The sequence below is a fragment of the Nerophis ophidion genome, linkage group LG16, assembly GCF_033978795.1.
Source record: "Nerophis ophidion isolate RoL-2023_Sa linkage group LG16, RoL_Noph_v1.0, whole genome shotgun sequence".
Lineage (NCBI taxonomy): Eukaryota > Metazoa > Chordata > Actinopteri > Syngnathiformes > Syngnathidae > Nerophis > Nerophis ophidion.
The window spans coordinates 11,625,880-11,641,619 of NC_084626.1; the positions used below are offsets into that span (position 1 = coordinate 11,625,880).

General features: G+C 40.4%; 1 protein-coding gene across 2 annotated transcripts in view; it reads right to left on the bottom strand.

Moving 5' to 3' along the window:
- Window positions 1–15,740, bottom strand: part of LOC133534915 (rootletin-like) — a 48,932-nt gene that overhangs the window by 20,669 nt on the left and 12,523 nt on the right. For both annotated transcript variants that reach the window (XM_061874234.1, XM_061874233.1), the window contains exons 9-22: window positions 13,342–13,569; window positions 13,169–13,259; window positions 11,087–11,173; window positions 10,793–10,999; window positions 7,244–7,443; window positions 6,327–6,509; window positions 6,052–6,196; window positions 5,841–5,987; window positions 5,538–5,768; window positions 3,181–3,374; window positions 2,973–3,100; window positions 1,238–1,407; window positions 942–1,121; window positions 508–642 (exon numbers count right to left, since the gene is read on the bottom strand). In XM_061874234.1, coding sequence (XP_061730218.1) covers window positions 508–642; window positions 942–1,121; window positions 1,238–1,407; window positions 2,973–3,100; window positions 3,181–3,374; window positions 5,538–5,768; window positions 5,841–5,987; window positions 6,052–6,196; window positions 6,327–6,509; window positions 7,244–7,443; window positions 10,793–10,999; window positions 11,087–11,173; window positions 13,169–13,259; window positions 13,342–13,569 — 2,326 coding nt within the window. The remainder of the gene's footprint in view (window positions 1–507; window positions 643–941; window positions 1,122–1,237; window positions 1,408–2,972; window positions 3,101–3,180; window positions 3,375–5,537; window positions 5,769–5,840; window positions 5,988–6,051; window positions 6,197–6,326; window positions 6,510–7,243; window positions 7,444–10,792; window positions 11,000–11,086; window positions 11,174–13,168; window positions 13,260–13,341; window positions 13,570–15,740) is intronic.

Genomic DNA, 15,740 nt, shown 5'->3' on the forward strand with positions numbered 1-15,740 from the left:
TTAATCAAAATTCAAATGTATCTGATTTTTTTAAAAAGACATCATTTGACAGCATTGATATAAATGTGTACCAGTAATCACCTCATATTATTACATCATTGCCTATGCCTAGTATTAGATTTTGTCATGTTCAAACTAATGGATACATCATACGTAAAGGTGACAGGCAAATATTCTACTTTTTATTTTTATCTTTACTAAAATATTTTTGTAATACACTATATGATAATGTAATATTTGGCATGATTAGATAATAACTTTTAAAAGATACACATTTTTTCTTGTCAAAATTTAAATAATTATTTGCATTTAGTAAAAAATGAAGTATTTTATTAACACACATTTTTCCCAGGCTTTCGCGGGCCACATACAGTGATTTGGCGGGCCTTGAGTTTAAGAAGGTTCTCTTTTTTTTTACTGCGGAAATTATTTTCTTTTGTAGACCACGCACCTGGTGACTATAGCAGACTGGTGATAATTGGAGCGTTTATGGTAACTTGGGTTTACCTGCTCTTGTTCTTTGCAGAGAGCCGCCGCTTGGGCTTTGCGCTCGAAATCGAGGGCTGCAGCCGCCAGCTCGGCCTGTAGACTGGACACTCTGTCGCACAGCGCCGCTTTCTCTGCCTCCTTCAGAGACAGAGCCTGAAATCATAGTACAAAAAATATTTAAAGTGCATCAATTTGCCAGAAATAAAAAGAACAAAAAAAATATAAACCCTTAATTAAACTATAAACATTTTTTGACCAACTTGAACCATTTAATACTGACAAATACACTTAAATGAACTCTGTAAAAAATTATAAATTCAAATTGATCAGCAACATTAACTCAGGAGCACAACATTTGAAACACTTTATCTTACAAAACAAAATTTTAAAATAATTAGTGCTGCACACCCCTAGGGGGGCCCAACCCACTATTTGAGAAGGACTGCTCTAACCTGTTGCTTCTCCGTTTCGGCTTGTAGGAGACTCTGATCTCGATCATGCTGCAGAGTCCTCAGCTGGCTCTGCAGCTCCTCCCTCTCTCTCAGTACTTTATGCAGCTCATCATCCACCTCCTGCCTCAGCTTCCTCAGAGCTCCCCCGTGGGATGCTGTGAGACTCTGTCGCAAGACCTCCTGCAGATGGGGCGGGGATTTGAAACACTTGCTACTCATCTTGCAAGGCGTGTCTTTATTTAAAGGGGCTTTATAAAACGTAGCATGTGCAAGAAGTATCGTGACAACGACCACACCTTTTCCGAGACAAGCTTCTCCACCTCCTCCTTATGTTCGCAGATGGCCTTGCGCAAAACCTGCTGGGCCTCCAACTGTGTTGCATTCAGGGTCTGAGTCAGCGCTTGTTTCTCCTTATCCACCTGGGTCAATGCGCTCTCAACGTCAGAGCGAGCACGCCGCAGCTCAGCTGAAAAAAAGCATGTTCGAAGAGACGCAAATGGTTTTGGGTTAAGTCCAATTCGAATTGAACTTGTCGTAAAATATGGTCTAAAACCCCGACTAGAAGTGCACACATCAATTCTACAGTGCATGTCCGCGTTAGGGTTGAAACTAGCAGGTGAGCTGGAGCCTATCCCATACTCACTCCTACGGACAATTTAGCATCTACAATCAGCCCAGTGCTTCTCAATCCCCCCCCCCCCCCCCCCAATTGAAATATGTAATAGTTACTTATTTATCTGTACAAATCTCTCTACGTTTCTGGCACCGGCACCTACATGCCTCCTAGCTGTAGACATGTATATTGTTTTCTCACGCCCTCACTGACACCTTATCACGCACACCCCACTATACAAGAAGTACTGCTCTAATGATTATACATTTTTTAAGGATATCAGTATTTCATGTATGCAAGCATGCTTTAGCACACGGATGTCAAACTCTTTTTCATTTATGGTCACATGGCAGTTATGACTGTCATCAGAGGGCCACTTGTAACAGTGAATGATGTAGGAATTTGCCTCTGGATTTCATTATTAATTATATAAATTGTTTTAAGTCAACTTTACATTTACAAAATTTCACTTCAAATATAGTGTTTGTTTTTTTGTTTGTTTTTTACAACACTTTACAACACTTAGTTGCCAGAATTTTTGTGTTAAATTTAAATTGGTTTTTACAACATTATATTGTTAATGGAAAAACCGTACAAGTTATTTTTTATTCAGGCAACTTAGATGCCAATTTTTCTACCATAAAAAAAAAATGTACCGTTTCACAGTAATACACTGTTAAAAACCACAACTGTAGATTTTACAGTCAAAAACTGGCAGCTCTGTCAACCAAATTTGAACGCAAAAAACAACAGTAGTTTTTTTCAATTTACAGTAATATGCTGCAAAGACAAATGTAAAATGTATTACAATTTTTATTATTTTGATGGGTAGTTTGCTGTAAATTTAACTATTTTTATTTATTTTTATTTAGACACAAACATGTTTGGAAATATACTGTTATATTTGTTGCAATATTAGATACTATTTGTTTAAACGGTATGCAATTTCAAGCAGTGCATACGTTTTTTTCAGTCAAAATGAACATAATCAATTAAATTTTTTGAGAAAATATATTGACACATTTCCAGGTCTTTGCGGGCCAGATAAAATGATGTCATGGGCCAAAATTGGCCCCCGGGCCTTAGGTTGACATCTGTGCTTTAGCACAACCAATGAGGGGCAACCAATACTTGGTCGTATTTCTTGGTTGAGCCTGTTGATTAATTCAAGCAATGCTGCCACCTAGCTGGAGGCTTAAGTATGGTTCAAGAATGAAAAAAGAAGCTATACTGGAAGTCCTTTGATTCTCAGCCCCCCCGACACCATACCGCGCCCTCACAGGAGGGTCCGCCCCAACATTGGAGAAGCACTGGATTAGCCTAAAATGTCTCAAGCACGGGGAGAACATTCAAACTGCCCACCGAATAACCCGACTGTGTATTGCAAATATCCTAAACAATTCTTCCCCGCCCTTCACCTGTTGCAGTGTCACACTGCACTCTCAGTTTTTGGTTGTCTGAGTCCAGCTGCTCCTTGTGGGACTCCACCCGAGCGAGCTGCTGCTGCAACTCAAACAGGCTGTTCTCCAGAGACTCTCGTTCGGACCTGCAGTGGATAAAACCCAAACATGTTTTCAAAGAAAAAAAAACTGCAAAATAATTTGCATGCGGACTGTAAAGACATGCCTGTAAGCGGCCACTTCCTCTGACAGCGCGCTGTTGTCTCTCTCAGACGCAGTCAGCTGGACAAGAAGTGATGCTTTGTCTCGGGCCAGTTCCGCCCGTGCGCGACCCACCTCCTCCAGGACTGCTTCGTTGCGATGGCACTCTCCTCTGGCGAGGCTTAACTCGGAACCCAAGGAGGTCACGTCGGCACAGAGCTGCCAAGCAAAAGAAAGATGACATCATCCTGATAAAGAAGTAGTAGGGATGTAATAATACGTGTATTTTCAATGCTAAGGTAAATTGCTGAATTTCCCCCAGGGATCAATAAAGTACTTTCTATTCTATTCTATTCTATTCTACATAAACATTTAGCAACACACCAGCATCTTCACTCCCTAGTTTACATGTATTTATAGATTTAGCTTACATGTATTTATAGATTTATACAACCTTTATTTATCCAGGGTAAGGTAATTAAGAACATAGCTTATTTGCAATGTTGACCTTGCTGGAATTTACATGTTAGAAATGTTGAAGTGTGATGATAATCTCTCATCTAATTTACCAATAAAACTTGGCTTTATATATCTCTCAATAGTTTAAAAATGTTCTTAACATGATCTTAAAGGCCTACTGAAACCCACTACTACCGACCACGCAGTCTGATAGTTTATATATCAATGATGAAATATTAACATTGCAACACATGCCAATACGACCGGGTTAGTTTACTAAAGTGCAATTTTAAATTTCGCGCCGAAAAATACTGCTGAAAACGTCTCTGTATGATGATGCCTGCGAGTGACGTCACGGATTGTAGAGGACATTTTGTGCCAGCATCGTGCCCAGCTATTAAGTCGTCTGTTTTCATCGCAAAATTCCACAGTATTCTGGACATCTGTTCAATGAACAATGGAAAAATCAAAGAAGACAGCTGTAGGTAGGAAGCGGTGTATTGCGGCCGGCTTTAGCAACACAAACACAGCCGGTGTTTCATTGTTTACATTCCCAAAAGATGATAGTCAAGCTTTACTATGGAACAGAGAAGTCAAGCGAACACGGTTGGATTGGACCACACACACAAAGTACAGTGTATTATGCAGCGACCATTTTTACCATTCTGTATTCTGAAGGCGATCTATGTCGTGTGCTACTCCAGCATCAATATCAGCAGCGTCCTCCTGACTGTCACCGTCGGGTTCAAAGCGGTATGGCTCTATCCCTTGTTGCGGTTGGGCCTGGCCGAGTGGTCCTGCCACCCCCACGGCTGCCACGGCACCTCTCAAAGAATCTTCCCTATCTGAATCCCTCCCACTATCTTTTTTTTATTTATTTATTTTTTTATTGAATTTTTTTGTAATTATTATTTTTTTAGTCCTTCACTCTCACTTTCCTCATCCACAAATATTTTATCCTCGCTCAAATTAATGGGAGAATCGTCGCTTTCTTGGTCCGAATCGCTCTCACTGCTGGTGGCCATGATTGTAAACAATGTTCAGATGTGAGGAGCTCCACAACCCGTGACGTCACGCGCATATCGTCTGCAACTTCCGGTAGAGGCAAGGCTTTTTTTTATCAGCACCAAAAGTTGCGAACTTTATCGTCGATGTTCTCTACTAAATCCTTTCAGAAAAAATATGGCAATATCGCGAAATGATCAAGTATGACACATAGAATGGACCTGCTATCCCCGTTTAAATAAGAAAATCGCATTTCAAAAAGCTTTTAATATTTACAATTGTTCTTAACGTTCTATAATTGATGTTCAAGATCAACAAACACTTTTCAAGCGTAACACATACATGGAGTATATTTGCAGCTTGAGGATGACAGACAATAAGGGGGTGTTTATTTCTATAAATATAGTACACAATTACTATTTTTAGTTATAATTAAGACAGTACAGCAATATGACCATGAGCTCTGAGTATGTGGTTTTATTGCCATCGAGTGTCTACTTTTAAGTTTCTTTGGTATAAAAGAGAAAAACTCAATACAGTATTTGTTTGGAGATTCATATTGGAGCAACTGGACTATGTTAGGCCTTCAAAGTTCTGATGTTCACCTCGCCGAAAGGGCACTATTAAAGCTAAGACAGCCACTACGTGTACCATTTTTCATGTAGATTTAAAAATCATTAGAGCTTTTTCCACAAAAGCCACCCAGTTATTTGTGTTGAACTTTGTTTCCTTTCCGTACCCAAAAAGAACTACACTGGGACCTTTAGACAGGGATACGTAACAAACCGAACCATGATTATGGCGTAGAGTTACAACCCTAATAAACAGGTTGTGTCTCAATTTGCACATTTGCAATCTTCCACATCGCATTATGAGTGCATCAACATGTCTCATAAGAAGGAAATTGACAGTTTCTACCTGTGGGATTCTCTCTTGCAGCTTGAGCCTCTCTGTTCGGAGACTCTGGAGCTCTGCCTCCATCCCCACGCGGCTCAGCTCCGTGTCCTGAAGGGACTGGCGCAGCGTGATGCGGGCAGAGTCCAGCTCCATCCGGTCCTGCTCCAACCGCACCAGCTCATCCCTGATGGTCAGCTTCTCCTGCTCGGCCTCGCGTTTCTGAGCTTGCAGCAGCGTTTTCTCTTCCTCCAGCTTTTGAAGAGCGCAATGGTGACGTTCTCAGGCGGGAAAGAAGAGATGCAAAAATAAAAAAGCGGGATTTACCTGGAGGATGTAGCTGTTCAGGTCCACTTTATCTTGGGACAGCGCCTCATTCATGCTGCCCATTTTGGCTAATGAGTCCCTGAGCGCTGCGTCCTCAGACTGGAGCTTATTGACCAGCAGAGAAAGTTCTGCATTACTGCTCTCGGCCTGAGGGGTGCAAAAAAGGAGGATCACAAGTTCATAAAGTCACTTTATCAACCTGTCTTCTTACTTTGGTCAGTGCTTCAGAAAGTTGGGCTTTCTCCCTCTCCAGCAGCTGCCTCTCAACCTCTCCCTGCTGGTGAGTCTCCCTCACTGCAGATAACTCGCCACGCTGGACTGAGGCTCGGCTCTCGCTCTGGTCCCAATGCTTCTGGCTTAAAGCATACATGACGCACACTTGACTAAATAAACCATCTTGGTGTGTGACACTGCATTGGGTCCATGCATGGAACCCTCTTTATGGTGTGTTTGAGCAGCTTACTCACAGTCAATTAGCGTACTTACATCCTCTGAACCTCGGCCTTGGCCCGGTCTCTTTCCTGGATGGCGGCCTCTTTCTCCTCCCTCTGGTGGTCTTTCTCCCGCTGCATGGACGTCAGAGTCAGCTGCAGCTTCTCACAGTCCATCTGAAGGTTCTGCTTGCCGCTTTGTGCCGCCTGAACGCTCTTTTCTAAGCTGACTTTGTCACTGTGGCAGTAATAGTGTAGAGGTACATACACAGTGAAGATGACAGTCATAGCGACAAATTGAATTATTATTTTACTATTACATTTAATTCAAAATAAATATGTATCAATATTTACTAAATGTTAAATATTGATTAAATTATGTTTTATCAAAAAAGTAAATTAAGTGAAATACAAAACAAATAAAAACAATTAAATAAAATATATTGAAATCAAATACACAAAGTAAAATATTATTAATAACAGTAAATAAAATACATGTACATATTAAATACATTGAAATCAAATTAAATAAAACTAAGACACAACAAATGCATAGCAAGTTTTTAAATATTTAATCAATATTAATTTAATTCAATTAAAATGTTTTTAGTTAAAGCTGGGGTACCTAAGTACTATTCTTTATCTAAAAGAAAAAATCATATTTTGCATCATACAGTATATCGTAACAGGATTAATTTCTTTAAAAAATTGTACGTCCCATTTTAGTAGTAATAGTAATTTTTTTTAATCCTGAACCCACACAGTGATCTGGATTTAATAACTTGTTCCGTATCCCATTCGTGGCATTTGCTGAAAGTTTCATCAAAATGCAACCATAACTTTTGGAGCTAAGTTGCCAACTAACTAACTAACTGACAGACAGACAGACGGACAAACCAAAGTGTGCAGTGACATGAGTAAAGAAGTGTGGACCATCAACTAAGAAACATGTGTTTTTCAAAATGTGTCAACCTGGCCAGAGTGTCTCTCTCCAGCCGCAGGCGGTCTTTTTCCCGTTGTGTGGTCTCTCTGTCCCTCTGGGCGGCATCTCGCTCTCTCTGCAGCATCTGATTGCGTTGGTCTGCTTCCCTTTTGGCTAAATCAGTTTCGGCGAGCTGCTTTCGTAAATGCTGTATGGAGGACTGGGCAGACAGCAAACGCCCCCGAGCGTCCTGCCATGCAAACAACACAGGACACACACAACACGTTATAAAATACTGAAATTGGTCCCATGCATCTTTTCAATGTGTGTGTGTAAGCAAAGATTCGTAAACACTGGGGAGCCACAACATTGGGTAAATTGTTGCCCTAGCAAAAATGATAATGCGCCTTTTATCAAATAAGAAGAAAGGATTTTTGTGATCCTGAACACGATTTTGTTTGTGGCCCCATTTCGGTCTTTAATATTACTAGAGCGGGGCTCAGCAACATGCGGCTCTAGAGCCACATGCGGCACTTTAGCGGTGCTCTAGTGGCTCCGTGGAGCTTTTTCAAAAATGTATGGAAATGGAAAAAACAGTTTTTTTTTTTTTTGTAATATGGTTTCTGTAGGACAAACACGATGCAAACCTTCCTAATTGTTATAAAGCCCACTGTATAATAGGTTGTGTTTATGCTTCACTGATGAGAGTATTTGGCGAGCGCTGTTTTGTCCAACTAATTTCAGCGGCTCTTGTGTGGACTGTGACTCAACAGTTTGTTTACATGTATAACTTTCTCCGACGCTGCCACAGAAAGACGTCTTCCATGCCACTCCTTCTTTGTCTCATTTTGTCCACCAAACGTTTTATGCTGCGAGTGAATTCACAAAGGTGAGCTTTGTTGATGCTATTGACTTGTTGGAGTGCTAATCAGAAATATTTGGTCAGTGTATGACTGCAAGCTAATCCATGCTAACATGCTATTTAGGCTAACTGTATGTACATGTTGCATTATTATGCCTTGTTTGTAGGTATTTTCAATTACCTTTACTTATGTCCTCTGTGTATTTAGTTTATTTTTACATGTTTCATGACAGATTATCTGTATATAATATTGGCTGCATTTCTGATAGATGTTTGTGCGCCATGTTGTTCCAGACCACAGCCAACATTACACAGCTTGCAAAGATTGTAATAAATCCATTGGAGGAAGACAGCCTGTCGTTTCCTTTACCTTGGACACACACTTGTATTCCATTGGTAATTCTAAGCAAGTTATTTCCAGGAGTTATCTCACCCTCTGAGAAGTTTTACTAATGTTTTCCAATGTTGTAAAAATGTGTAGAATAAATATTTTGCTTCAACAATTCTGTTAACGAAGATTTGTGTCACCCGGCGACACATAGTCATTTTGATAGTAGGCAAATATAGACACTTACATCATGTGTTGCCATCATTATAACGCTTATATAAGTCTTTTAATTTTTTGCGGCTCCAGACCGATTACTTTTTTGTATTCGTGACCCCGAAAGGGACAAGCGGTAGAAAATGGATGGATGGGTCCAATATGGCTCTTTCAACATTTTGGGTTGCCGACCCCTGTACTAGTGTACCACAGCCTAGAGAGTATTGTGATGGTTGTGGCTCACCACATCATACTTCAAAGTTTGCAGTTTGTAAAGGTGACTATTTGGGTGTTATTTCATGTCTCGAGACCTTTCTTGATGTTTAAAAAAAGTATTCAGATAATAATACGCAGGATATCTATGTTGTAGTCATTTGTATATACCATTTATAATCAATAATTCATACTTTCCTCTACCACCGCCAGGCCCATAACCAATTTAAAGGGATACACAAGTGTTTCCTGTAGTACTTTTGGTGGCCAGAAGTAGATTTAGGTATGGGAGTGTTCAGACACAACCAACAAAAATGCGGTTCAAGTTTGTTTATAATTACATTAGAGATGTAATGATATGAAAATGCAATATCACAGTTATTGTGACGAAAATTATCCCGGTTATCATTATCATTGCAATATTATTGAATGGGCTCATAACGTATTTATACACACACCGGAATAACCTAGCCAAGTTGTATTTTTTATTAAAAAATAACTAATTAATTGACACACACTATACTTTCTTGGCAGAACAAGCATTAATATTTTTTGGACTCTTATGAGACACATTTTTATTTGAGAGTTCAAATGTTTTTTTGTTTTTTTTTGTAAAAGTTTTAAAATGTTATTTGAATTGATAAAGTTAAATTCAGTGTTCACTTTGCTCCACATTCAATTTGTGACATCATGCAAGTTCATTTTTTCTTTGTTAATAAAGTTGTACAAAAAAAAAAAACACTTCTGTGTCATATTCCTGAGGATAAAAGAATCACTCTTTGCTAAGAAAACACAGCCTGTATGTTTAATGTGAACAATGAATATCTTAGTTGATCAGACAATAATGCGTTTATCAAGTTTAGATTGCTGCGATGAGGTGGCGACTTGCCCAGGGTGTACTCCGCCTTCCGCCCGATTGTAGCTGAGATAGGCTCCAGGGCCCCTCGCGACCCCAAAGGGAATAAACGGTAGAAAAATGGATGGATGGAAGTTTAGATTGCTGTATGTTGTTTTTTAATGTGGAAAGAAATTAATAAGTCTTGTTTTCATGTCAGCGTAGCTAGCGAGCTATTGCTAGTCCTGCCAATAGATTACCAAAGTGTGGTTATCAATCAAGGTTTTTGATCATTTTATATATAAAAAAGAAAAACTAACCATCCAAAGTTTTACTGCGGTTATCATCAATACTGTTCATTGCTATATCGCTAAAGTAGATATTAAGAAATAATATAATATTGATATTGTACAAGTTATGTAAAGATTTGTATTTACTATATATAATCACGTATTACCAATGAATAAAAAGAGTACATTGACAACTACATTTATGTTCAACAGTCATATTTTTATATTCCAAATACTGTCCAAAGTTTAGATTAAAAAAAAAAAAAATGGTTTGATAGGCCAACTGACGGTCCAGTGTCTGATATTGCCCATCGCAATAAAGCCAATTCAAAACTGCTATGCCGCGTCAGGGATAATTGAAAAAGTAAAGAAAACACAACAAATGGGCAAAAAATAGGAACAAAGAAATGTTCTTTGGACACTTCCCTTTAGGGAAAACGTTTGTCTACAATATAAACCTAAATAGTATGGTTCTTTAAAAAAAACGGCCATAAATCTGTCAACATGGCGGTTTTCGAAATGTTGCTAAATTAGAAATTATCTCTATGGGCTGTGGAATGGATGCGGTTGCGATGTTGCTAAACCAAATAAAACAATTACAAATGACATTTTGACTCACTGCGGAATAAAAGTTTACCAGAAACAAAGTATAATTGTATCCATGAGGCAATTCAGACCAAAGTAGAATAGCAGTTTATGGGCCTTACGAACTTTTAATCAGTCAGGCCCTGAATAAAAGTATTTAAAACTCAACGTATTATTGATAAAAATGTAGATTTTGTAGACACAGCTCTTACGAAGGATCACATTAGATTGTGCCTAATGTTGTGGCCAGTGAGTGTATGCGGCCCACGTCACCTGCAGCTGGAGCGTCTTGTTTGTGACCGCCGAGCGTAGCGCCGACAGCGTGGCCTCCGGGAGAGCAAACAGAGAGGTGAGCCTCAGGGGGGAGGCTGACCTCTGAGAAACAGCGCTGGGGGGCGGGCCGTGGATGAAGGCCAGCAACGGAGCGGCGGAGTTGTCCTGGTCTGCCTCCGACGACGACTCTGCATCTGATAAAACCATCTTTAAAAAAAAAAAAAAAAGACGGAAGAAAAGGAAGCAGATCAGTGAGATTATGCGTCATCCACATGGTCTGATCAGACGTGTAACCTGAGCTATGTCCCGCAGAGTGTCCAATAGTGTCTCGGTGTGAGCTCTCATCAGCTGCAGGTCGCTCCCGTCATTGCTGCTCTGCTCCTAAAACCCAAAACAGAGAGTTTTTAAATCTCTGATTAAAAAATTAAATAAAACATGGGAACGGCGTGGCTCGGGTGGTAGAGCGGCTGTGCCAGAAACTTGAGGGCTCCAGCTTCGATCCCAGCTTCCACCATCCAAGTCACGTCCGTTGTGTTCTTGAGCAAGACACTTCACCCTTGCTCCTGATGAGTTGTGGTTAAGGCCTTGCATGGCAGCTCTCGCCATCAGTGTGTGAATGTGTGTGTGAATGTGGAAATAGTGTCAAAGCGCTTTGAGTACCATTTACCATCTGCATTTGAAATAAACAAAGTACCGTATTTTCCGGACTATAATGCGCACTTAAAATCCTTTTTTTTCCTCAAAACTCGCCTTATAATCCACTGCACCTAATGTAAGGACTAAGTTTGGTTGAGCTTACCCACCTCAAAGCTATTTTATTTGGTAAATTGTGTAATGATAAGTGTGACCAGTAGATGGCAGTCAAACATAAAGAGATATTTTATTTGGTAAATTGTGTAATGATAAGTGTGACCAGTAGATGGCAGTCAAACATAAAGAGATACGTGTAGGCTGCACTATGATGGCAATATGACTCAAGTAAACAACACCAACATCTTATATGTTCCATTGAAAATATAGAACATTACACACGGTGCTCAACAATCTATCAAAATGTTTTAGTACGACTTTGGCAAGTTATGAAGCCGCACCGCTTGATGTGCTTTAACATACGAGTATTATTATGGTGTTTGTAGAATAGAATAGAAAAGAATAGAATAGAATATATCTTTATTGTCATTGTACAACAAAATTTTATGCATACTAATTTAGTGCAAAATCCTACATAAAAACATAAGAACATAGATAAATAGATAAAAATACATAAAAAATACATAAAAATACCAAGCATACAGCTCACATGCACAGTCATTATTGTCATCTTGTGTTCAGCGACACTATTGCTCTTGGGTAAAAAGTGTTTTTAAAACTGTTTGTCCGGCATTTTATTGTCCTGTCCTTGTATAAGGTAAGACATTATCTGGCGTTTTGTTTCGCAATATTATGCAAAAGCAACTTTTCTTACCCCCTGGTACATACTGAGTTGTATATGGGATCTGCATAAATCCTGAAAAATTGCGCGCCTTTGTACTCCGTGCCGACACCGTAGTTGATAACCTTCTTCTTTTTCTCTATCTTCTTGTTATTGGACATTCATCCTCCGCTGTTGCCATTTCTAATATAAAGTAATGTAAAGTGCTTACTTATATCTGTCAGTAACTTCACTATGAAAGCGCTAAAACATACCGGTGCAGTGAGTTTAAATTATTCACTTAAGGAACTTTAGTTATTAGAGTTCCGGTTGGACGTTTTTTCACGGGACACATTCCCGGCGTTGTTATTTTTACTAGTGAGCCACGGATGAGGAGATGCTGCTCAGTTGTTGATTTAAGTAAAGTCTGAATGTCATTTAAACAGTTAGCTTCATCTTTGACACTTCTTCCACTCCCGTCCTTGAGCGCTACACCGCTACAACAAAGATGATGGGGAGAAGACGCTGTCGAAGGTCAGCCACGTAAATAAGACCGCCCACAAAACGGAGCATCCTAAAGCGACTGTCAGAAAGTGGCTTAAAGATGATCTGTAAAACAATCTATGGAACATTTTGACCAAAGAACTACCATTACATGTTATGTAAACCCCAAGAAAGTGTTTTTTTAATTTAGAAAAATATGATACTAATATGACTCCTTTTTATGCGCCCTATAATCAGGTGTGCCATTTATATTGAAAAAGACCATTCATCGACGGTGTGTCTTATAATCTGGTGCGCCCTATGGCCTGGAAAATACGGTATTTAAATTCAAAACGGGAACTTTTTTTTTTTTTTTAATATTATACATAATACATTTGTCGAATACAAGTCTACCTCTTGTTGAATATAATTACATAATCCATCATTTGATGTGTCAACAATAACGGTGAATGAAAACTCACCTCCAACCTCCTGGACAGGAGGACAAGTTCTCGCTCTTTCTCCTCAATTTGTCCCTTCAGTCTTTCACCTTCACGCACTGACTCAGACAGCCTGTTGTTGAGACAACCAACATAATCAGTCGTCAAAGAACAGGTTCTCCATTGTTGGAAGCACTAGAGAGCCGGCCTCTGACCTGACGTTGATCTCGCTTCTCTCTGTGTCTGTTCTCGCCTGAAGGCTCATCATCTCCGACACTCGATCACTGAGTTGCTGCTCCAGTTGGACCCGCAGAGCTTTTTCACGGTCCAGGGCTAGCGCCGTTGTCCCCTCTCGACTGTGCAGTGTCGCGCACAAAGATGTGCACGATACATGAGCGCTGTGCGACGCTCGGGACAGGTCGTTACGCATGTCTGACAAGTCTCTGTGGATGCACAAGGCATGGAAGGATTAGATGTGAACAGGACATATAAGACAGCAAAATGAGCTAATGAACTAACTCATCATCCATCAGCCGACTTGTTCATCCATCCACCTATCCATCCAACTATTAGCATGTGCGTCTATCCATTCATCCATCCATCACACATATATCCATCCATCAGCAAATGCATCAATCAATCCATTAGCAGATATGTCTGAAAATCCAACAACACATGTCCGTCCATCAATCAATCAACACATGTCCATCCATCCATCAGCAGATGCATTCATCAATACATCAATCCACCCATCAGCAGATATGTCCGACCATTCATCAACACATGTCCATCCATCCATATATTTATCCATCCACACTTGTCCATACATCCATCAGCAGATGCATCCATCCAACAACACATGTCCGTCCGTCCGTCCATCCATCAATCAACAGAGAATTCTGACAATCCATCAACATATGTCCATCAATTTGTTCATCCATCCATAAACACATCCATCCATCCATCAATTCATCAATCTATTCATTAATCCACAAATCATGAGATACGTCCGACCATTCAGCAACACTTGTCCATCCATCCATCCATATATTTATCCATCAACAATTGTCAATCCATCCATCAGCTGATGCATCTATTCACATGTCAATATGTCTGTCCATCTATCCATCCATCAACCCATGTCCATCCATTAGCAGAAAAAACACGACCATCCATCAACACCTGCCCATCCATCCATCAGCATATGCCCTTCCATTCATCCATCAACCATCAGCAGATCCAACCCATCCGTGCCTATGGGTTACACTTGTGTAGCGCTTTTCTACCTTTTTTAAGGAACTCAAAGCGCTTTGACACTATTTCCACATTCACTCATTCACACACACATTCACACACGCTGCCATGCAAGGCTAACCAGGACCCATCAGGAGCAAGGGTGAAGTGTCTTACTCAAAGACACAACTGACGTGACTATGATGATAAAAGGTGAGGATTGAACCAGAAACCCTGGCACAGCCACTCTCCTAACTACGCCACGCCGTCCCTCGGGCAATGAACGCAAGTGCATTTTCCATCCATCCATCCATTTTCTCCCGCTTGTGCCGCTTGTGGTTGCGGGGGTGGCTGGAGCCTATCGCAGTCGCATTCGGGGGGAAGGCGGTGTACACCCTGCACAAGTCTCTACCTCATCACAGGGCCAACACAGATAGATAGACAACATTCACACGCACATTCACACACTAGGGCCAAATTAGTGTTGCCAATCAACCTATCCCCAGGTGCATGTCTTTGGAGGTGGGAGGACACCGGAGTACCCGGAGGAAACCCACGCAGTCACGGGGAGAACATCCATCTCCACACAGTAAGACCTCAAGCCGGGGGATCAAACCCACAACCTTCTTATTGTAAGGCACCAGCACTAACCCCTATACCACCGTACTGCCCGCAACTGTATTTTATTGATGGCATTTTGAATGCACGGAGATACCGTGACAAGATTCTGAGGCCCATTGTTGTACCATTCACCCGAGACTATCACCTCAGCATGACATTGCACGGGTCCATGTTGCAAAGATCTGTAAACAATTCCAGGAAGCTGAAAACATCCCAGTTCTTGCATGGCCAGGATACTCATCGGACATGTAACCCATGCTGTGGGTCAGTGTACTGTATAAGACAGCATGTTCCAGTTGGCACAGCCATTGAAGAGGAGTGGGCCAACATTCCACAGGCCACAATCAACAACCTGATCAACTCTATATGAAGGAAATGTGTTGCACTGCTTGAGGCAAATGCTGGTCATACCAGATACTGACTGCTTTTCTGACCCTCCAAGACCCCAATAAAACAAAATTGCACATTTCATAGTGGCCTTTTTTTGTGGACAGCTTAAGGCACACCTGTGCAATAATCATGCTGTTTAATCAGCATCTTGATGTGCCACACCTGTCAGGTGTGATGGATTATCTTGGCAAAGAAGACTTGCTCACTAACACAAATTTAGACAATTTGTGAACAATATTTGAGAGGAATACTCTTGTGTATATAGTAAAAGCTTTAGATCTTTGAGTTCAACTCATGAAAAATGGGAGCAAAAACAAAAGTGTTGCATTTATATATTTTTGTTCCGTATACAGTGGGGCAAAAAAGTATT